This window comes from Schistocerca gregaria, chromosome 2 (genome assembly GCF_023897955.1).
Source record: "Schistocerca gregaria isolate iqSchGreg1 chromosome 2, iqSchGreg1.2, whole genome shotgun sequence".
NCBI classification, from domain to species: Eukaryota; Metazoa; Arthropoda; class Insecta; order Orthoptera; family Acrididae; genus Schistocerca; species Schistocerca gregaria.
This window is the reverse complement of record NC_064921.1, coordinates 16,459,240-16,483,726: the sequence shown is the minus strand read 5'-3', so window position 1 is coordinate 16,483,726 and position 24,487 is coordinate 16,459,240. Positions and strand designations below refer to the sequence as shown.

The window sequence follows — 24,487 nt, the reverse complement described above, 5'->3', positions numbered from 1 at the left end:
CGGCCATATCTCGTGCTCTTGAGTACATCCACTCATGCCCTGGCCAGTCATATTTCCTGTGTACTGACTCACTGAGCAGCCTAAAAGTTATTGACCAGTGCTATCCTCGCCACGCTCTGGTAGCGTCCATTCAGGAGTCCATCTATGCCCTGGAACAGTCCTTGCCGTTCTGTGGTGTTTGTGTGGACCCCAGGACATGTCGTAATCCCCGGCAATGAACTTGCCGACAGGCTGGCCAAACAGGCGATGCGGAAACAGTTTCTGGAGATAGGCATCTCCGAAACTGACCTGCATTCTGTCTTACACCGCAGGGTTTTCCGGCTTTAGGAGACGGAATGGCACAGCAGCACGCACAACAATCTGCGTGTCATTAAGGAGACTATGAATGTGTGGAAGTTTTCCATGCAGGCCTCTTGCAGGGAATCAGTTGTCCTCTGCCAGCTCCACATTGGCGATACGTGGCTAACGCATGGTTACCTACTCCATCGCGAGGGCCCACCTCAGTGTGGTGGCTGTGGCTCCCAAATGACAGTCGTCCACCTCTTCCTATACTGCCCACTTTCAGCTGCTCTCTGGCAGACTTTTAACTTTCTCAGCACCGTGCCTTCGGTGTTGGGCAACAATGCCTCCACAGCATCTTTAGTTTTACGTTTTATGCGTGAGAGTGGGTTTTATACTATTATCTAGGTTTTAGCACATGTCCTTTGTCCCTCTGTGTCCTCCACCTTAGTGCTTTTAGAGTGGAGGTTTTAATGTATTGCGTTGTGGCTGGCTTTCCCTTTTTATTCTCGTGGTTGGCCAGCCACTGTAATCTGCTTTCATGTTTTACTCTCTTCTGTTTCTAGCGTCTCTCTGTTGTTTTATTGTCCTCTTTAGTATTTGTTGCCTTTCCTCCACTCTTGTGGCTTTTCCTTTCTTTCAGTTTTGTGTTATATGTTTCGTCCGTTTTATTCTCACACTTGGGGCATTGTTTTATTAGGACCAAGAGACCGATGACGTTGTAGTTTGGTCCCTTCTCCCACCTCTAAACCAACCAAACCTACTAACACTGTGCTTGTCAGCCCCATGCTGTCACCTCTAGTATCTGCATGTTCCACCAAGCTGTGCTGATTCCTCTTCCCCAACCTGCTATCCCTCCCCTTTCCCTGCCTCACCCTGCTTTGAATTGTTAATCTTGTTACATGTGTTTCTGTTGCAGTCTGGCTTGAGGTAGCAGTCATTTGCATGTGATATGTGTTTATCTCTCTCTCTCTCTCTCTCTCTCTCTCTCTGTGTGTGTGTGTGTGTGTGTGTGTGTGTGTGTGTGTGTTTCCTATTTTTTGAAGGAAGCTTTGGCCGAAAGTGTATATGTAAATGTCCTTTCATTGTGTGTCTCTGCAACTCAGTGTCTTCCTTACAGTTTGTGTGTGTGTGTGTGTGTGTGTGTGTGTGTGTGTGTGTGTGTGTGTGTGTTTCCTATTTTTTGAAGGAAGCTTTGGCCGAAAGTGTATATGTAAATGTCCTTTCATTGTGTGTCTCTGCAACTCAGTGTCTTCCTTACAGTGAGTAGCGTTCTACCCTTTCCATGATATTGTACATGCCATAAACGTAAATGGTACATCTTCAGTTTTGTAACTTTATTTTAGCAATACCTTAAGAGACCTAGAGGCTTGCATTTGTGGATGTAACTACATCTATGTGCTGGAAAATAGGTCAGTAGAGGTTAAGGAAAAATATAAAGCTGGTAAAATCAGTTGCTTTCACACAGGTAAAAGCTTAAGACCTTCCTTTGTGTAGAGTTGGATGTATTCCAGTCTCATGTCTTCCTCTACAGTTTTTGCTCTCTACAGCCCCCTATGGTACCATGGAAGTAATTCCCTTAGATTAGATTAGTTTTCGTTCCATAGATCCATGTTGAGCAGATCCTCGTGGACGTGGAACATGTCACCTTTTTTATTTTTTTAAGCTGAAATAACAATACTAATAGTATAAGTATATACAACACATCATTTGTTTCTATTAAAAAATTCGTCAATGGAGTAGGAGTTGGCCACTAGTAAGTCTTTCAGGCTCCTTTTAAACTGATCTCTATTTGTAACATTAATTTTTTATATTTGCTGGAAAATGTCTTAACAGATGTCCTATCATCCTGTCCCTTCTCCTTGTCAGTGTTTTCTAAATATTCCTTTCCTCTCTGATTCTGTGCAGAACCTTGTCATTCCTTATCTTCTCAGTCCACCTAATATTAACATTTGTCTGTAGCACCACATCTCAAATGCTTCAATTATTTTCTGTTTCGGTTTTCCCACAGTCCATGTTCCACTGCCATACTATGCTGTACTCCATACGTACATTCTCAGAAATTTATTCCTTAAATTGAGGCCTATATTTGATACTAGCCAACTTCTCTTGGCCAGGAAAGTCCTTTCTGCCAGTACTAGTCAGCTTTTGATGATGTCCTTTATCCGTCCATCATGGGCTAACTTGTTGCCTAGGTAGCAGAATTCCTTAACTTCATCTGCTTCGTGACCATCAATCGTGATGTTAAGTTTCTCACTGTTCTCATTTCTGCTAATTGTCATTACTTTCGTCCTCCTTCGATTTACTCTCAATCCATACTCTGTATACATTAGACCAGGGGCAGCCAACCACAACGCCTTCACGGTCTACTATTCCGTACCAGCATATCGAAGTAATCTACTTTTAAAATTCAGTTGTTACGTTTTTAATTTTTGGATGCTGGTACTGTAAAACAACTGTTAAAAATAAAAGTTTTAAATCTTCGCTATTTATTTGAAACATAATAATTTTATTTCATAATATTCTCAAGTATATTCTTACATTAATAACACATGAATTATTTTTCATTTAATATGAAATCTGAGTAGCTGTTTTCTCTACAGTGTCCATCATATTTAGTGTATAACTTATGAATATAATAGAGGGAAACATTCCAAGTGGGAAAAATATATCTAAAAACAAAGAAGATGTAACTTACCAAACGAAAGCGTTGGTATGTTGATAGACACGCAAACAAACACAAACACATACACAAAATTCAAGCTTTCGCAACCCACAGCTGCTTAATCAGGAAAGAGGGAAGGAGAGGGAAAGACGAAAGGATGTGGGTTTTAAGGGAGAGGGTAAGGAGTCATCCCAATCCCGGGAGCGGAAAGACTTACCTTGGGGGAAAAGGAGGACAGGTATACACTAGCGCGCGTCACACACACATCCATCTGCACATACACAGACACAGGCAGACATTTGTAAAGACAAAGAGTTTGGGCAGAGATGTCAGTCGAGGCTGAAGTACAGAGGCAAAGAAGTTGTTGAATGACAGGTGAGGTATGAGCGGCGGCAACTTGAAATTAGGGGAGGTTGAGGTCTGGTGGGTAATGGGAAGAGAGGATATATTGAAGGGCAAGTTCCCATCTCTGGAGTCCTGATAGGTTGGTGTTAGTGGGAAGTATCCCGATAACTCGGACAGTGTAACACTGTGCCATGATGTGCTGGCCGTGCACTAAGGCATGTTTAGCCACAGGGTGATCCTCATTACCAACAAACACTGTCTGCCTGTGTCCATTCATGCGAATGTACATTTTGTTGCTGGTCATTCCTACATAGAAAGCTTCACAGTGTAGACAGGTCAGTTGGTAAATCACGTGGGTGCTTTCACACGTGGCTCTGCCTTTGATTGTGTAAATCTTCTGGGTTACAGGACTGGAGTAGATGGTAGTGGGAGGGTGCATGGGACAGGTTTTACACCGGGGGCAGTTACAAGAGTAGGAGCCAGAGGGTAGGGAAGGTGGTTTGGGGATTTCATAAGGATGTACCAAGAGGTTACGAAGGTTAGGTGGACGGCGGAAAGACACTCTTGGTGGGAGTGGGGAGGATTTCATGAAGGATGGATCTCATTTCAGGACAGGGTTTGAGGAAGTTGTATCCCTGCTGGAGAGCCACATTCAGAGTCTGATCCAGTCCCAGAAAGTATCCTGTTCCAAGTGGGGCCCTTTTGGGTTTCTTGTGTGGGAGGTTCTGTTTTTGAGGGGATGAGGAAGTGGCTCTGGTAATTTGCTTCTGTACCAGGTCGGGAGGGTATTTGCGGGATGTGAAAGCTGTTTTCAGGTTGTTGGTGTAATGGTTCAGGGATTCCGGACTGGAGCAGATTCGTTTGCCACGAAGGCCTAGGCTGTAGGGAAGGGACCATTTGATGCGGAATGGGTGACAGCTGTCATAATGGAGGTACTGTTGCTTGTTGGTGGGTTCGATGTGGACGGATGTGTGCAGCTGGCCATTGGACAGATGGAGGTCAACGTCAAGGAAAGTGGCATGGGATTTGGAGTAGGACCAGGTAAATCTGATGGTACCAAAGGAGTTGTTGGGGAGGAAAGAACTTCAGAATTTCCTCTCCACAGTTTGATAGCCAGTAAAAGCTTGTGGTAATGTTGCAGCACTTTTCCCTTGCTGAGCCAATTCACTTCCATGTGGAGCAGTAAATCCCTATACTGTAGTTCCAGTTCATTTGCCAAATCTGTGAAAAGTCTTCTCTAAAGTGAGTGAGAGCTAATTTTGTTGATTATCTTTACAGCCATATTCATAGTTTCATTCAACTTTAAAAACTTTCCACACAGAGACTGCTGGCATAAAATAGAGTTATAAGTTACAAACAGTGGAAAACTTTCATCTCTGAGCAATAACCTCTCAAGGCTTGGGCTCTATCTGTGGTCGTGCTTACAAGCATAGGTATTTTCTCTGATAGAATCAGTTGCTTCATGGCAAAAAATATATCTTCTCTTATATGGCCTAAATACTAAAAGGTTTCAGATAGATTATGTAATGGTAAGACAGAGATTTAGGAACCAGGTTTTAAATTGTAGGACATTTCCAGGGGCAGATGTGGACTCTGACCACAATCTATTGGTTATGAGCTGTAGATTAAAACTGAAGAAATTGCAAAAAGTTGGGAATTTAAGGAGATGGGACCTGGATGAACTGAAAGAACCAGAGGTTGTAGAGTGTTTCAGGGAGAGCATAAGGGAACAATTGACAGGAATGGAGGAAAGAAATACAGCAGAAGAAGAATGGGTAGCTCTGAGGGATGAAGTAGTGAAGGCAGCAGACGATCAAGTGGGTAAAAAGACGAGGGCTAATAGAAATCTTTGCGTAACAGGAGAGATATTGAACTTAAATGATGAAAGGAGAAAATATAAAAATGCAGTAAATGAAGCAGGCAAAAAGGAATACAAACGTCTCAAAAATGAGATCGACAGGAAGTGCAAAATGGCTAAGCAGGGATGGCTAGAGGGCAAATGTAAGGATGTAGAGGCTTATCTCACGAGAGGTAAGAGAGATACTACCTACAGGAAAATTAAAGAGACCTTAAAGGAGAGAAGAGAACCACGTGTATGAATATCAAGAGCTCAGATGGCAACCCAGTTCTAAGCAAAGAAGGGAAGGCAGAAAGGTGGAAGGAGTATATAGAGGGTTTAAACAGGGGCAATGTTCTTGAGGACAATATTATGGAAATGGAAGAGGAGGTAAATGAATATGAAATGGGAGATATAATACTGCGTGAAGAGTTTAACAGAGAACTGAAAGACCTGAGTCGAAACAAGGCCCCGGGGCTAGACAACATTCCATTAGAACTACTGACAGCCTTGGGGGAGCCAGGCCTAACAAAACTCTACCATCTGGTGAGCAAGATGTAAGGGACGGGCGAAATACCCCCAGACTTCAAGAATAATATGATAATTCAATTCCCAAAGAAAGCAGGTGTTGACAAATGTGAAAATTACCGAACTATCAGTTTAATAAGTATGGCTGCAAAATACTAACTCAAATTCATTACAGATGAATGGAAAAACTAGTAGAAGCCGACCTTGGGGTAGATCAGTTTGGATTCCGAAATGTTGGAACACATGAGGCAATACTGACCGTACGACTTGTCTTGGAAGCCAGATTAAGGAAAGGCAAACCTACGTTTCTAGCATTTGTAGACTTAGAGAAAGCCTTTGAAAATGTTGACTGGAAAACTCTCTTTCAAATATTGAAGGTGGCAGGGGTAAAATACAGGGAGCGAAGGGCTATTTACTATTTGTACAGAAATCAGATGGCAGTTAAGAGTTGAGGGACAGGAAAGTTAAGCAGTGGTTGGGAAGGTAGTGAGGCAGGGTTGTAGCGTCTCCCCGATGCTATTCAATCTGTATATTGAGCAAGCAGTAAAGGAAACAAAAGAAAAGTACGGAGTAGGTAATAAAATCCATGGAGAAGAAATAAAAACATTGAGGTTGAGAGCAGTTGAGCGGATTGGACAGAGTCTTGAAAGGAGGGTATAAGATGAACATCAACAAAAGCAAAACTAGGATAATGGAATGTTGTCACATTAAATCGGGCGATGCTGAGGGAATTAGATTAGGAAATGAGACACACAAAGTAGTAAAGGAGGTTTGCTATTTGGGGAATAAAATAACTGATGATGATTGAAGTAGAGAGGATATGATGTGTAGATCAGCAATGGCAAGGAAAGCATTTCTGAAGAAGAGAAATTTGTTAACATCGAGTATAGATTTAAGTGTCAGGAAGTCGTTTCTGAAAGTATTTGTATGGAGTGTTACAATGTATGGAAGTGAAACATGGACGATAAATAGTTTAGACAAGAAGAGAATAGAAGCTTTCGAAATGTGGTGCTACAGAAGAATGCTGAAGATTATATGGGTAGATCATATAACTAATGATGAAGTATTGTGTAGAATTCGGGAGAAGGGGAGTTTGTGGCACAACTTGACTAGAAGAAGGGATCGGTTGGTAGGACATGTTCTGAGGCATCAAGGGAATCACCAATTTGGTACTGGAGGGCAGTGTGGAGGGTAAAAATCATAGAGGGAGACAAAGAGATGAATACACTAAGCAGATTCAGAAGGATGCAGGATGCAGTAGGTACTGGGAGATGAAGAAACTTGCACAGGATAGAGTAGCATTGAGAGCTGCATCAAACCAGTCTCAGGACTGAAGACCACAAAAACAACAATATGGCCCTTCAAAGAAATTACTTTCAAAAATTCTTCCTTGACAGTAAAGTTATTAAAAATCATCCTTACAAAGACTGGCACCTGAGCAGTACCTGTTGATCAATGGACTCATCTAATTGCATTGAAAAATAACAGCACTCATCTAAATCTGTTTTCAGCTGAGAGAAAACATTATTAGACATATATTCAACTCTCCTTGTGACCTTTCTTGATGAAAGTTGAATGGATCCTATGGCAGCAACTATTTCAGACTTGTTCATGAAATTATGAAACAACTCGTCAATAGCGTCTCGAAATGCTTCTTTTACAAATTCACCTTTATTGAAAGGTTTCTTCCTTTTCGCCAATACATTCGAAACACGATAAGAAGTAAGAGAGGGAGCAACAATTTTGTCTACTGGTTTCATATACATGTTTTGTTGAACACTTAATTGATAAAAAGGTTCTTGATTTTCTCTTTTCTCAGTTCAGAGTTTCCTGTAAACTCGATGTTAACACCTGGGTTTGTGTTTTTCATGAATGCAATCTTTGCGTCACACAATAAACGAATGCATGTGCCATTTCTTCCTGCTACAAAAAAAATTCGTGTTCCCATTCAGAATGAAAATGATAAATTATGCTATATACACACACACAACTCATTATGCGTTAAGTCGCTGAGCTACTCGTATGTTCTCAAAAAGTGTCAACAATGTATGCTACTACGCATGCTCAATGCTGACTACTGACGGCACAAAGTTCTACCTATGTCCTTTCCACGGTCTGTTACATCACAGATGTTAGTAGTACACCGCACAAAACTCACTACCTTCTCCTGACATGTATTGAACACATTTCACAAAGATGAGTGACACAGTGCAGCAACGAGTGGCACGCAGGTGGCGGCTGATGTAATTAATGAGGCAGAAAATTTTAGAGGTTCAAGGTAGATGTTGGTACCAGTTCTACACTGTTATTAACAAAGTAAACAACTTGTGTCGAACGAGCACGCATTTTTACTGCTACGGAAAACAGTTGAAGATTTTATTCAACAATTTTTCTTTTGCACTCTCAGTACTCTCACAATCTACCAAATAAGCACTTTCGATCTACCAGTAGATCGCGATCGACGTGTTGCCAACCCCTGCATTAGACTGTTCATTCCATTCAGGAGATCAAGTAATTTTTCTTCACTGTCACTCAGAATAACAATGTTGTCAGTAAAAACAAACAATGGAAAATCCAGGTTGGAATGTAATAATATTATGAGAGGAAAGTTGCTTCTCACCATATAGCAGAGATGCTGAGTTGCGATAGGCACAACAAGAAGATTCACACAACTATAGCTTTCAGCCATTAAGGCCTTTGTCAGCAACACACACACACACACACACACACACACACACACACACACACACGTCTGCAGTATCAGACAACTGGTTGCATCTGTGTGTGTTAAGGCCTTTCTGGCCGAAAGCTTTATTTGTGACAGTCTTTATGCTGTGCCTAACCTGTGGCTCGGCATCTCTGCTATATGGTGAGTAGCAACTTATCTTTTATGTAATGTATAGGACATCACTGGAGGCTTTACTGCATAATATTAGGATTGTGATGGTTAATAGTCAGTACAAACATGCTTCACATTCCTCTCACAGGTCAGGCACTACACAATATGAACTACACTATGGCTAATACACAGACCACTAAAAACCTGAAATCCACCAACTTATAATTCAGAACTAGGTAACCCAGTACTCAAGGAAATATTTACACAGAGTAAAATTATGTAGCCATCTTTGTATGTGTTTTTCAGAGAGGTAAAAGAATCATTTGTTTGGTTGTGGGGTACCTAGCTAGTCGCATACCTGAAATACAGTGTGACACAGACTAACGGGAATATTTAAAACGAGTAGTGGCAGCCATGGACTGGCGGCACCTGTTTTATAATTTAGGACGGCATGATGCTGTTCCATCAAAACACAGATAAAATGTTGGATTAATAATTTAAAGAGACCATGGCATACAATTTGTAAGCAAGCAGAAGTGGTTGGAATGTCTCTGGAGAGTGTTCGTAGAATTCTTCATCTTGATTTAAAATTTCATCCGTACAAACTACAGATGGTGCAACAATTGAAGGACAACGATTACCAGTTACGATTAGGATCCTGTCAACAAATGATAGCAAAAGTAAACAATGGCAATGAATTTCTAAACAAGTTGTGGATGTCAGATGAGGCATATTTTCATCTCGTAGGTAATGTGAGTAAACAGAACTACCCTTACTGGGCAGACACAAATGCTAGTGACGTTCATGAGCCCCCTTTAGATGCTAGTAAAGAGACAGTATGGTGCAGTGTTTCATCACATGGGATTATTGGACCGTATTTCTTCGCAAATGAACAGGGAAACACAATAACTGTCAATGCTGAACTTTATGTGGAGGTGTTAGAAACTTTAGTTACACCTGCATTGAACAGCTTTTCCAGTCGTTCAAGAAGCCATGTTTCAACAAAACTGAGTGAAATTACCCACTGCATGGCAATCGATGGCATATGTGCGAGAATTGTTTGGCAACCGTGTGATCTCAACATTTCGTAACATTTCCTGGTCCCCTAGATTGCCAGATTTACCTGTGTGTGGTTTTTTTCCCCCTTTCCTTGTGAGGCTACCTCAAAAGAAAAGTCTACACGACTCAACCAAGATCCCAGATGAGTTAAAATGGAGAATTTGGGATGCAGTTCACAGTATCCCAGCTTAGATGTTGCAGCGGTCAATGGGGAATCTCGACAGCAGATTTAACGAAAGCATTTCTGCAGGACGACGCCATCTAAAGGACATAATTTTTAAAAAGATGGTAAATTCCATCAATGTTTTGTTAATGGCAAAACTGTAGGGTTTCAATTACTATGAATGCAATTTCTTTCCTCCGTCACGTCTTGTATTGGATTGTGGAAATTTTCCTGTTTTTCTGTGTCACTTTGTATTTGATATCAGCTGAATCAAAAATAAGCTGAGCTTAAGTTAACTATTGCTTAACTTTTAGGAAAGCAAAGTTATTGGTAGAAGAGGAATGAGTTAATGTTCCGGAAAATAATGCGACACTGATATTCAAAAGAATCTGACAAGTTCTACATCTACATATGTACCCATCAAACTACAGTACCACTACTAATCATTTCCTTATCTGTTTAATTTGCAAATAGAGTGAGGGAAAAACTACTGTATGCTTCCATATGAGCCCTCATCTCTCTAATCTTACGTTTATGGTCCTTACACGAAATGTATGTTGGCAGTAGTAGAATCACTCTCCAGTCAGCCTCAAATAACAGTTCCCTAAATTTTCTCAGTAGTGTTCCACGAAAAGAATGTCACCGTCCCACCAGTGCTTCCCATTTAAGTCCCTGAAGCGTCTCCATAATACTTCGGTGTTGTTTGAACCTACTGGTAACAAATGCAGCAGCACACCTCTGAATTGCCTGTATTCCCATTGGTGTCATTTGGACTTCAGTCATTTAATGTGAATTTTAGAATTACACAAAACAAAACTTTATAAACTCCACTAACTGACAGAGAGAGAGAAAGAGAGAGAGAGAGAGAGAGAGAGAGAGAGAGAGAGAGAGAGAGAGCGCAAGCACACATGTTTATGAACCTGTTGTAACTCACCAATTTGGTCTGAGGTCACAGAATTTGAAAAATATTTTAGGAACAACTGGTATTAATCGGCATGGCATTAGTCACATTCGCTTCGGAACACATACCCTATCAATTCCAAAACCATTCATCTCTGGATAAAGCTTTTTCTGACTTTTTTGACCATCGTTTTAGAAACTCCTTACTGCGCAGCTGAATTTTTGATGGACACAACTGTTCAGTGTCAGTATTAGTGGAATATTTTGCAATGACTTTTTGATGTCCTTCATTAATCGTTACTGAATTTTGTGAAATTTTATGAAAGTTAATAAATGATATCACTTCAAACCTTATTAAAAGTGGGGTCTGGTTTATGTTCTTTAGTGTTAATCCAACGGAAAAATATAATAGAGAAGTAGTTAAAATTCATTTGTTGAAGTGAATTAACATCACTTATCTTTGCTCTCATTGTCCATTGTAGGTCCTTTGTCGTTTAGGTAGCTGTGTCAGTAACCAAGTGAAATCGGAATCGCATTCTAAAGTCCACTTAAGTTCTGTTTACGTGATTTATCTCAACATATTTGTCAAAGTTGCTCATAAAACAATTATTCAGTTTTGCAGTAGCCCAACGCCTAGTATAACAATTTCACATTTACATAGTACAGTAAAACCCCTTTTTAACGGATCTGTAGGGACCCAAGTATTTTCTCCTTAAATATGGGTTACTCTTAATTGGGGATTTTGTCAGAGTACATGGGAAGAGTTACCCAGAATCATAATTAAAGCATGTTTGAGTGACACAGTTGCTATTAAATTACAATTTACCAATATCCTGTGCTACAAATTTAAAGGCAGTAAATATACAATTACTATACTTCTGACAGAACACAGCCTTTACTTTTTTTTTTTTTAAATTAAGAATTTTTGTTTGTTTTGTCTTCTTGCCAAACATTGGTTTACCTTTTATAAATACCAATAACTGTGATGGAGACACAGCAATCGCAAAAGAAGACTGTCTGCTGCTCTCATTTTGAGTTGGAACTGATAAGTGGATGGAAGTGGTCATTCATTTGATGTGTTTACCAATTCTTTACGGATGCATGTCTCACAATATGGTCCACATCTTATGGCTTGTCCTTAGTTGAATTGTTTGCCGTAGCTTCTTTCACTGAGTGAGAGGAATCATTTTATTACTACTAGCTGCATTGTTTGCACTGTCCAGATTGAAATTGGTGTGGTATGGAGGAGGCAGTATTACACTGTACCTTTCTGCTTTAGCCAGTTTTATTTAGGATCTATTGGGTGCTACAGCATCAGAGTTCCATTAAATCATACCACGTCTGATTTTGATCATTATATAACATTATCTCTATGTGCTGTTGTGCACAGCATTGACATTGCTTTAACTAATGCAGTGGATTCTTTGGCGGTTTGTCAATCACTGCAGTTTAATTTGGACAGATATTTTGGAATAGAAAATCAGAAAATCATTCTGTGAAAACTCTGGCATGGATTTTTTTTTCTATGATAGTCCCATTACTTACGGGAACAAAACAGTGCTCGCGTATGTCAACATGTGAAACGTACTAACCCATGCCTCATTGAGGATAATAATAATAATAATAATAATAATAATAATAATAATAATAATGCCTTGAAATTAAATGTGGCACTTGAGGCAGGCATCTAGTAAGACCTCCTGGGCTGTACATCACATCAATTGGTGATAAATGGCAATGACATAATTCCTGCGATGGAAATAGCACGTGAAGACAAATTTGAAGTGTCTACTGGTATCCATTTAATAACTTCATATCCATGAGACTGAAAGGAAGTTTCTTTAATGTAATGTATTCATTGCATTAATAATACCCATATGTATCAGTATATTGTGTTCTGTGTGTCCATCTTTTATACTCATTCCTCTTGACTAAGGACTGGACAATATAGCGTCTATTTCTGGCAAAATTTGCATGTATTTTGTGCAAAATTCACATCTGTGTCATGTGCTGCAAATTTAAATACAGTATACACAAACGGGGACAATTATTGAACTATACGAAACAAAATTGTCACGACTTCTGAATGGTTTGCATTAGAACATTCAAACTGCATGGTTGGCCATGGGGCATTACGGGAATTGGTATGCACATTCATGGTTGGGTTTAGTGACGATGTCCACTTTCATGTGGATGGGTTCCCCAGTAAGAAAAATTTGCACATTTGGGAGGCTGAGAATCTGCCGTTTGTGCTGTAGTAGTCCCTTCACCCCCAGTGGGTGATTGCATGGTGTGCAGTGTCCAGTCACAGAATAATCTGTGCATTATTCCTTGATGCCACAGTAACTACCGAACGGAACATGAAGGTTTTGGAAGATGAATTCATTTCCATTATCCAGGGTAACCACGATTTCGACAAGATGATGTTCATGAAAGATGGAACTCAATCCCATCGAGGCAGGAGTGTGTTTGATGTCCTGGAGGAGCACTTTAGGGACCACATTCTGGCTCTGGGGTACCCAGAGGCCATTGGCATGGGTCTCAATTGGCTGCCATATTCTCCGGGTCTGAACACAAGTGACTCTTTTTTTGTGTGACCATGTTGTTGTTGTTGTGGTCTTCAGTCCTGAGACTGGTTTGATGCAGCTCTCCATGCTACTCTATCCTGTGCAAGCTTCTTTATCTCCCAGTACTTACTGCAACCTACATCCTTTCGAATCTGTTTAATGTATTCATCTCTTGGTCTTCCTCTACGATTTTTACCCTCCACGCTGCCCTCCAATGCTAAATTTGTGATCCCTTGATGCCTCAAAACATGTCCTACCAACTGGTCCCTTCTTTTTGTCAAGTTGTGCCACAAACTCCTCTTCTCCCCAATTCTATTCAATACCTCCTCATTAGTTATGTGATCTACCTATCTAATCTTCAGCATTCTTCTGTAGCACCACATTTCGAAAGCTTCTATTCTCTTCTTGTCCAAACTATTTATCGTCCATGTTTGACTTCCATACATGGCTACACTCCATACAAATACTTTCAGAAATGACTTCCTGACACTTAAATCTATACTCGATGTTAACAAATTTCTCTTCTTCAGAAACGATTTCCTTGCCATTGCCAGTCTACATTTTATATCCTCTGTGCTTCGACCATCATAAGTTATTTTACTCCCTAAATAGCAAAACTCCTTTACTACTTTAAGTGTCTCATTTCCTAATCTAATTCCCTCAGCATCACCCGACTTAATTCGACTACATTCCATGATCCACGTTTTGCTTTTGTTGATGGTCATCTTATATCCTCCTTTCAAGACACTATCCATTCCGTTCAACTGCTCTTCCAAGTCCTTTGCTGTCTCTGACAGAATGACGATGTCATCGGCGAACCTCAAAGTTTTTATTTCTTCTCCATGCATTTTAATACCTACTCCGAATTTTTCTTTTGTTTCCTTTACTGCTTGCTCAATATACAGATTGAATAACATCGGGGAGAGGCTACAACCCTGTCTCACTCCCTTCCCAACCACTGCTTCCCTTTCATGCCCCTCGACTCTTGTAACTGCCATCTGTTTTCTGTACAAATTGTAAATAGCCTTTCGCTCCCTGTATTTTACCCCTGCCACCTGCAATATTTGAAAGAGAGTATTCCAGTTAACATTGTCAAAAGCTTTCTCTAAGTCTACAAATGCTAGAAATGTAGGTTTGTCTTTCCTTAATCTTTCTTCTAAGATAAATCGTAAGGTTAGTATTGTTTCACGTGTTCAAACATTTCTGCGGAATCCAAACTGATCTTCCCCAAGGTCTGCTTCTACCAGTTCTTCCATTCGTCTGAAAATAATTCGCGTTAGTATTTTGCAGCTGTGACTTATTAAACTGATAGTTCGGTAATTTTCACATCTGTCAACACCTGCTTTCTTTGGGATTGGAATTATTATATTCTTCTTGAAGTCTGAGGGTATTTCGCCTGTCTCATACATCTTGCTCGCCAGATGGTAGAGTTTTGTCAGGACTGGCTCTACCAAGGCCGTCAGTAGTTCTAATGGAATGTTGTCTACTGCTGGGGCCTTGTTTCGCCTCAGGTCTTTCATTGCTCTGTCAAACTCTTCACGCAATATATTATCCCCCATTTCATCTTCATCTACATCCTCTGCCATTTCCATAATATTGTCCTCAAGTACATGGCCCTTGTATAAACCCTCTATATACTCCTTCCAACTTTCCGCCTTCCCTTCTTTGCGTAGAACTGGGTTTCCATCTGAGCTCTTGATATTCATACAAGTGGCTCTCTTTTCTCCAAAGGTCTCTCTAATTTTCCTGTAGGCAGTATATATCTTACCTTACCCCTAGTGAGAGAAGCCTCTACATCCTTACATTTGTCCTCTAGCCATCCCTGCTTAGCCATTTTGCACTTCCTGTCGATCTCATTTTTGAGATGTTTTGTATTCCTTTTTGCCTGCTTCATTTGCTGCATTTTTATATTTTCTCCTTTCATCAATTAAGTTCAATATCGCTCCTGTTACCCAAAGATTTCTATTAGCCCTCGTCTTTTTACCTACTTGATCTTCTGCTGCCTTCACTACTTCATCCCTCAGAGGTACCCATTCTTCTTCTGCTGTATTTCTTTCCTCCATTTCTGTCAATTGTTCCCTTATGCTCACCCTGAAACTCTCTACAACCTCTGGTTCTTTCAGTTTATCCAGGTCCCATCTCCTTAAATTCCCAACTTTTTGCAATTTCTTCAGTTTTAATCTACAGTTTATATTCAATAGATTGTGGTCAGAGTCCACATCCGCCCCTGGAAACGTCTTAAAATTTAAAACCTGGTTCCTAAATCTCTGTCTTACCATTATATAATCTATCTGATACCTTTTAGTATCGCCAGGATTCTTCCATTTATACAACCTTCTTTTATGATCCTTGAACCAATTGTTAGCTATGATTGAGTTATGCTCTGTGCAAAATTCTACCAGACGGCTTCCTCTTTCATTTCTTCCCCCCAATCCATATTCACCTACTATGTTTCCTTCTCCCCCTTTTCCTACTGACGAATTCCAGTCACCCATAACTATTAAATTTTCGTCTCCCTTCACTACCTGAATAATTTCTTTTCTCTCATCATATATTTCCTCGATTTCTTCATCTGCAGAGCTAGTTGGCATATAAACTTGTACTACTGTAGTAGGCGTGGGCTTTGTGTCTTTCTTGGCCACAATAATGTGTTCACTATGCTGTTTGTAGTAGCTTACGTGCACTCCTATTTTTTATTCATTATTAAACCTACCCCTATTTGATTTTGTATTTATAATCATGTATACACCTGATCAAAAGCCTTGTTCCTCCTGCCACCAAACTTCACTAATTCCCACTATATCTAACTTTAACCTATCCATTTCCATTTTTAAATTTTCTAACCTACCTGCCCGATTAAGGGATCTGACATTCCACGCTCCGATCCGTAGAACGCCAGGTTTCTTTCTCCTGATAACGACGTCCTCTTGAGTAGTCCCCGCCCGGAGAACCGAATGGGGGACTATTTTACCGCTGGAATATTTTACCCAAGAGGACGCCATCATCATTTAATCACACAGTAAAGCTGCATGCCCTCGTGAAAAATTACGGCTGTAGTTTCCCCTTGCTTTCAGCCGTTCGCAGTACCAGCACAGCAAGGCCGTTTTGGTTAGTGTTACAAGGCCAGATCAGTCAATCATCCAGACTGTTGCCCCTACAACTACTGAAAAGGCTGCTGCCCCTCTTCAGGAACCACACGTTTGTCTGGCCTCTCACCAGATACCTCTCCGTTGTGATTGCACCTACGGTACGGCCATATGTATCGCTGAAGCATGCAAGCCTCACCACCAACGGCAAGGCCCATGTTTCGTGGGGGTGTGTGTGACCATATTAAAGAAAATATGTACAGCAATAACCCTAAAACCATTGTTGAGCCGAAAACAGCCATTCAGGAGGTTATCGATGCCATCTGTATTCTGACACTCCTGCAGATTATGCAGAATTATCAATTTACGTGCACCACATTACTGCCAGTGATGACAGACATATCAAACTATCATAAGTCCAAATATCTGTAGTTAGGTTTACATGCTGAATAAAGTGTGTGTGTACACACACTGCAGTTTGTAACTAATGTATGTTTTTTGTATTGTTAAATAATTGTTACCCAGTATATCACATTTTTGCAGAACACACTCTTCGTGTTTTAGGAAAATTCAAGACGACTTGTTTGCTTTCTCCTGCCATCACACTGTAATGACATAAGTTGTCACTCCACTTGGTTGATGTCGGTTGTAATGGACTAGTCTACAGTCAAAGACAAAATGTTGTCCCTAACAGTCTCAGGTCCTTGTACAGCACCTGTGAAACTTGATGCAACAGCCGCCTTCTTTCACTAGAATTTCACACCTCAGTCACGTTCATCCCAGGTGTAGAAGTGAAGACATCATCATCACAAAAACAAAGTCCTGGAATGTCACATTTTTAAGAACATCTGTGATTTCCTGTGGAACAATGTCATCTTCATCAGCAACTGATGTACCACAGCTAGCCTTTGCAAAACAATGTAACACAGTCTTTGCATTACAAAGTTCGATGTAGCAACAAACATGTGCATGGACCGCAAAATGTAAAGTCTCATCACTTCCTTTCTCTCAAGGAATGTAATTAATTTCTAGATGGCTGTTATTATGTATTTGGCATTAATGGAGTGTATTATCCCCAGGTCCAGAGGCTGCAGATGATTTCTGCAGTCTGGTGGAAGAAACACAGCATTAATATTTCTCATAAATGTTGTTTCCTTTGGATTTACAGGCATCGGTCAATCAGTAGTACTATTTTCCTACCTACTGTACTCATTTGGAGTTTTTAAATCAAGAGTTTTAATTTCCTTATTATCAATAGTGGCAACTTCTCACTCTCGTCGCTATTTGCAGCATTATACTGTTTCTCCAGTGGCTTAAATTTTCTGTGTCCAGAGCCTCACTGTCTCCTCTTACACACTGAAATGAAAGACTGACATTTCTCAAAATGGTCTAACTATTCGTTTGACACACTGAAATTTTCAACACAGGTCTCCAGGGAATTTTTCTGAGCTTTCAGTTGCTGAATTGTTCCACTTAAAGGAATGCTGCCATTTTGCATCCTTGAAACCATTTTAAAAGAATAGTTTCCACATCACTGATTGTAGAGCTGCAAATGTTCCTCCTTTTGCTGCCAGAGGAACTGCAAGCTTTGATATTTGATACTGCTTAGTTCTTTTTTTTTTTTTTTTTTTTTTTTTTTTTAAAGGTGTGGTGCAATGAATACTGTGCGAAATCATACTTTTTTTCCATGTCTGAAAGTTTTATGTTGCGATTCACTTTGACATCGATGATGAACATCAGGTTTTTCTCAATTGTAAGCTTCCTGTCTTTGCAGGCCATGATTCCACAAAAGCATAAAACCTATGAACTCAACTACAACAAAGATAACACTTAAAAAAACAGTACTTGGCTAATATTGACTCACAAGAAGTTAAGGATGAGAAAGGAAAATGAGCATTATCATTTGTGATATGTTATGTTGAGACTGTCTTACTTAATATTTGTTCTTGTATTTATGAACTATTTAAGTTAGAGAATGATGCATTTGTTTTAACAAGTCAGAGCTATATTTTGAATTGCAGTGGCATTAAGTTTATTGTACTGCTGAAGCTTTATGTGAGATGAAAAGTAATTAGTACATAGAGCACAGTTAAAATTAATTAGTGTTTAGCTTCTCATTGTACTGCTTTATTTACGTGTTTTGTAATGCCTACAGGTTTGGTTTTTGATCTGACTGGTTATTGGGATCTTTCCTTCTACTTAGCTGGTGTTTGGATTGTTTTATCAGGCATTCTCATTGCCTTGATACCCATCACGAAGAATCAAGTTATATGTGGCAAAGGAACACTAGAATTGGAAAAAGAACAAGATCAGGACTCTGTTGATGTACCATAAAACTTATTAAGGAAAAAAATCATTTTCATGGAAAATCTTGATTCATGTTTGAGGCACATAAGAACCTCAGCGTCCTGTAATACTCTTATTAGGTTGTGACACCAATCTATAAAAAAGCTGTTGGGTAAATGTTATGTATGTGAAACTTGTTTGTTGCAATTGTAATAAATAGCTTTAATCTCTTCAGTGACTGACGACCTAATGATAAACTGGCTTAATATACACAATTTCCATCAGAGGAACTTCACTTTAATAGATTTTCGCAGCCTGATTATCAGTAGGGAAGAATGCTAAATAGGTTATGTTCAATTATTAATTGTATATTTGTGTATAATGTTTGTCTTATAATAAGCACAATCAGTATGAACAGAGACTGGCCATAACTGGAGAGGTTCTTACTCAATTTGATAGTACTTGGTTTCTCTTAAGGATAAGAACACTTACAACCACGTTTATGATTGCAGAGCTCCAGGATTGTCAAAATAGCTATCTTGTAGCCAATAAGTTAGTGTAAAGTGTCAGAGGTTGATGTTCACAAGAGGATAACGTGCTAACAGCTCTGATTATAATATGCAGTTATGGTCTAGGCAACACCAAAACGCCGACACTAATTTAGTAGTGTCAACACAAATTCTTTGAATCATTTTAGTATTTGAAATCATAATCACAGAAATAAAAACAAAATCTTTTGACGTACCGTGTCTAGTTGAGTAGAATGTATTGGATATTATTGTGTTCATACAGCATGTGAAACACATTTGACAATTATACAGAGTGTCTTAAACAGATTGAGGCTATGCTCTTATAAATGCAGGTAGCATAATATTAATCCTTTAAATTGCTTGCCTATATTTAAAAAAATTAATATACTCCTTCTTTTTACAAAGAAAGAATTATAGAAGTTCCTGAACTTTTTGTGAATGTTGTAGTTGTGCAATTAAGTGGAAAAAATTCGTAGCAGATCTACTTCTCTCCTACACACATTCTTAGCCTTGCATAGCATAACAGTTATTGCTCCAATTTGACAATTATTTTATTTTCATTGATAAAAAGTTATTGTTATCTAAATTTGTTGCACTTAAGTGTTAGATATGAGCAGCTAAAGTTAAAATGATCTGAGTGAGGAACAATTCCATAAATCCCCCAGAAAATGTGTGCAGGCCTTAAATAAAGAGTGGCTTCCTTAATTGGTTTAGTTACATATACAGTTGTCACACCATAACCTACCGGAATCAGTTTTCTATTCTATGACTACTTATACCACATATATGTGAATAATATATTTCACCAAATAATCTGTGCACCCAAATTTTAAGGGGGGGGGGGAGACTGGTTTTAATTTGTCTTTGTTTATACTTTGTGTATCTTGCTGTTTAAGTGCAGCTTTGAGTGACTATTGTCCATCCGCCCCCTCAGGTTCACTGTCACCAATATGCCTTTCAGTGATCTTTTTGCAATAGTTTCTTTTACATTTTACGTTAGGTGGTAGCTTTCATCCATTGCCAGTTACACACATCACTGTACACCTTTGCCACTCATTGCTACCAGTTTGTATCATGACGCTGGAGTCCCCTTGGATCTGTATTAACAACTTGCAATAATATAAAGGAATGTTTGCAGTGCAAATTTATCACTTAGTGATGAAAATTCACTATTTTTCCTCCAATCATCTGGCAGCTGTTGAGCAATGGTATTTTTGCTCTGGAAGCCTAATCCATTGTGATGGAAAAATCTTGATAGCCAGCCCTAGCTAACATTGAAACTGATGATGCTTAGTTCTTTGGCTGAAGCCAATGCTTTGATTTGGCTCCTTTCACTTGTCACTGGGCATCCACATTGTCACTTCTTGCCCACATAATTGCAGAGCCATTTTTCGAGGTCCATATGCTTGGCTTTTTGGCTGTGAAATCCCTGGTGATTACGGTTTGTTTCTTGAAGGCGCATTTTGTTCTTTCACCATTTGCAAATAAAACACTTGCCCACATCCTACTTTATTTCCACTGCACAGTTTCCAATGTTCTCTGCTCCTTCGATAATTTCAACTTTTTTCTAGCTGTTTATGAGTGGTATTGAGAACATCCATAATTAATTAGTGGTTAATATGTCACTTCTAATGTGCTATTGATGTCACAGACTGAGGCCACGACAACACTATATTATAATGGGATCTATTGTTGGAGGTGGACAGTACCAACCTTATTACAATTAATCTACACAACCCAGCATTTCATCCTTAAATTCAGGGTAAAAATGAAGCACAGACTATTCATGTCTGTACGGTATTTGAACTCTTCGATTTTGTGCTGAGATTGATTTCTAGATTCCTTATTCTAGTGAACATATAGCAGTAAGAGTACAAAGTGTATTTGGAATGGGATGTTGCATTCATTAGTTGTAGATAATTTTCTGAATGTTTTCCATTTGAGAATCCCTAACACAATACTTCAAACTCTACTACAGTTTTTCTATAATATCTTCTGTTTTCAACAGTGTGGAAGCAAACTATTCTTTACCCAAGCCTTTTTTGTATGTAAGGATGATTTTTATCATAGAATCAGTAAAAGACTCATCCTAGGGCTGTGAAGAAAAATCTGTTAGAACAACCATTACAGTGGTAGAAAATTATTTATTTCATTTGACTGTTGTTGCAATTTGAAATGCAGCAGCCGCTTCTCAATTAGTTGGTTTGGCATTGTTATACTTTTTCTTTGGTTCTTTTTTACTTATGGAGAAAATTTTAAATTATCCATAGAAAAAGATTTTAAAACATTGTGTTTGGAATATAATGTGACTTGTAGCTCCCAGTTTTGCAATAGAATTGAGAAAGATCTAATAGGATCTGTCTGCTAAATTGATTTTTCCCTCCTCTGCACTTCCTGGAATGGTTGATTGCATTAAAAGTGTGACGTTTAAGACACTGAGCTATCGGTGAGTTATTGAGTTATCAAGTGAGTTATTGAGTTATCAAGACAATGAAAAACTCAAATGCACATACTCATCAGTGGAAATTCACTTGAGAAACTGAATAAGAGGTGAAATGAGCTTCATGTATGATAACAATATCTTAATGTCCATGAGTAAGGCGTATATTGAACGGAAGTAGTAGCTAACTGGTGGTTACTTGCTCTAAATTACTGATGTAGTAAAATATGACTTTAACCATTGGATGTCGATGTTAACCATTGTGATTAGAACTTCACAAGTGTATATTAAATGCTGAAGCCACGTCTACAATAAATCCTTTTGGATCTTCTGTATCTGTAATGACATTTTGATTTCTTTTCTTAAGACACGAAATTTGAAGGATTTAGCAAAGAATTCTGCATCTTTGTCAATAATCCAATGGAAAATTTGCCTCCTGCATAGGAGGCTTTTAGCAAGTTAGGCATTTCTGGATGTGATGTTTCTGGGTGTCAAGTCATATACTTCATTTAACTCATTTTTAATGTCCTGTTGTAAGCATAATAAATTTGTTGTTAACTTTTGCATACAATAATTATTACACGCCATGCTGAATGACAGAATAGTGGTTTGCATCCTTGTGGCCTACAACGAACCACCCCAGTATATTGATGCCCTTTTTCTGTGCAGTACAGGTGTAACAATTTGTACATACATAATTGTACACGATGACAATGTATTCATTGCAGCCTTTGCTGGAGATAATGAATGTGAATTTCAACACCATTAGAATTTCAAACTTTCCACAGAAATCATGCATGAAGTTTCTGATGCAATTGATAAGTACTCCTATTTGACAGGGCAGATTTTTTTTAAACATCACATAATTTTGCACTAATGATAAATGGTAGTATTGCACGAAATGATTATTTTGAAATCTGGAGATGATCAGAATTCCTTTAGACTGGTTACTCTCCTTCCTTGTGCTTCTAAAATTATTAGTCTCTGGTAGCCTTAATTTCAGTTTATTGCGATCTTAACAGATTAATACATTAGCATTTATACAAGGAAATTTGTAATTTTGATAGCATAGTTTGTCAAGCTGGTTGTTGAAAGTGCATGAAGAAGTTAACAGAGAAAGTTTGATGCTGTATTGAAGAAATAGATCTTGTGCCTTTTCTTGTCTATATAGTGTATTGATTGATCTGTCTTCACCAGTCATCATTCACATTTCATTGTTAAAATTAAAATTAATGTATTTACATAAGCAAATTGTTGTTTGTAGTGTTCTCAGGACCATAATTGTATTCATTAGCTTTTTCATAGTATCCTCAATTTATATGAAATGAGACATTACTTTTACAAATTTATTCTCAGAACTGTTCTAAAATTATTGCACTCAAATGTAGTGCTTGTTGAATTTTGTAAAGTCTAAACTAAAGCAATAATGTTTATTCTACTAGCTATAATTATTTTTGTGTGTAATGTCTTTCATATGCTGTTATGGCATGTGAAACGTAGTGGTATTAATTAGGAAAGTTCAGAAAAAGTAATTACCTTTGAAGATTTCATTTAATTTCCCAACTCTGTTTGAAATTACACATGACATGTACATAATCTGTGTCTTTCAAGTGAAGTGCTATACCTTTTAATTGTATTTATCTTGCTACAGCTTATTTCACTTTCACGTTAAGAGTAGAGGAAGAGAGAAATTGAGACGAGGAAACCTTCATGCATGGAAATAAGGTTCTCTCTCCCCTACATTACGGGTTACCAGACTGTTTATTTTTGGTAATCATGCAGTTATATTCTCTGCATTTGGTTAATACTGATCAGATGCTGTAAAGCCAAAGTGATATTATTTTACAGATGATATATTTCTTTATTTGATGAAGAGTCAGTGAAGTATCTGATCAAACATTATTACGCCTACTTTGAAATGTAAATACATACTGAAATTTTGTTCTGATACAAAATTCAGCGACTGAAAATATTGTGGTTGTATAATTATATATATCACTGAAATCATTTTTTTTTTTAATTGTTCATATCATCTGCCGTGTTCCTCTCACTAAGTGTTAGGCAGACTAGGCTGTGATTGTGAAGTATTGTTTGGTTTGTTGTAGAAAGTTTCTCTTTATTTCTGTCAAAGTACAACTTACATTACCAAAGTCCTGCTCAGTATTTTAAGTAGATTCTATTGAAAGTACTAATGTAAGTACTCACAATTTAAAGACTGTAGTAGTATCATAATTATACATTTATTATTAATTCATTTAGTAAAAAAAGAATTTATCTTGTAATTTGTTAAACACAAATTAAAGGGGGCTGTCAAGTTTATTGGGTGTAATGTAGTGCCTTTCAAAATGAAAATTTTAGAAATACAGGTTTATTGTGAGACTGATCTCTTGTCTTTTTTTGTGAAATAGTATTCATTGGTATTGACTTGTTTAAAATTACAAGAACTCTGATTGTGTATGTCGCATATTTGCCAATACATAAATTTCTCAAATGTAAGTAGTTACAGTAAATGACTGGTAAAATTACTAACAACAGGTTTCATTGTCTCAGAGATCATTATAGTTACAAATGAAGTAATAATGTTAAAAATTTACATATCAAAAATTTTTGATGGCCAGTTTGTACATATTTTTCTGTCCTCAGTGGAGCAGATGTGTTGAGTCCACAAGTAAAACAAGCAGCTACTGCAGGCCAGTTTCCTGGCGTCATTGAGTTTAATCGTACCTTCTGGGCATTTTATTTCTATTCCATTCAAAATTCCAAACAGTATGTTAAATTTTAAACCCTTTCCCTGAGGCCAAAAAGCACTATGAAGCATTGTCTGTTGGTCCTTTATGGCTTGAGGAACTTCGACTGGTATGTATTTCTTGATTCAAAAACCTTTACCAACATGGGGTAAGGTAGTATCTTTGACCACATTTCGAGGACTGTATGTAGGCTCAGTCAGTGTCACCCATTCACAG

The 24,487-nt window shown here is 38.4% G+C and overlaps 1 protein-coding gene across 5 annotated transcripts in view; it reads left to right on the top strand.

Annotated features, from left to right (window-relative positions):
• Window positions 1–24,247, top strand: part of LOC126336242 (uncharacterized) — a 224,274-nt gene extending 200,027 nt beyond the window's left edge. For all 5 annotated transcript variants that reach the window (XM_049999734.1, XM_049999736.1, XM_049999731.1 and 2 more), the window contains exon 8: window positions 18,424–24,247. In XM_049999734.1, coding sequence (XP_049855691.1) covers window positions 18,424–18,602 — 179 coding nt within the window. In that variant the 3' untranslated portion in view covers window positions 18,603–24,247. The remainder of the gene's footprint in view (window positions 1–18,423) is intronic.
• Window positions 24,248–24,487: the final 240 nt, after the last annotated feature.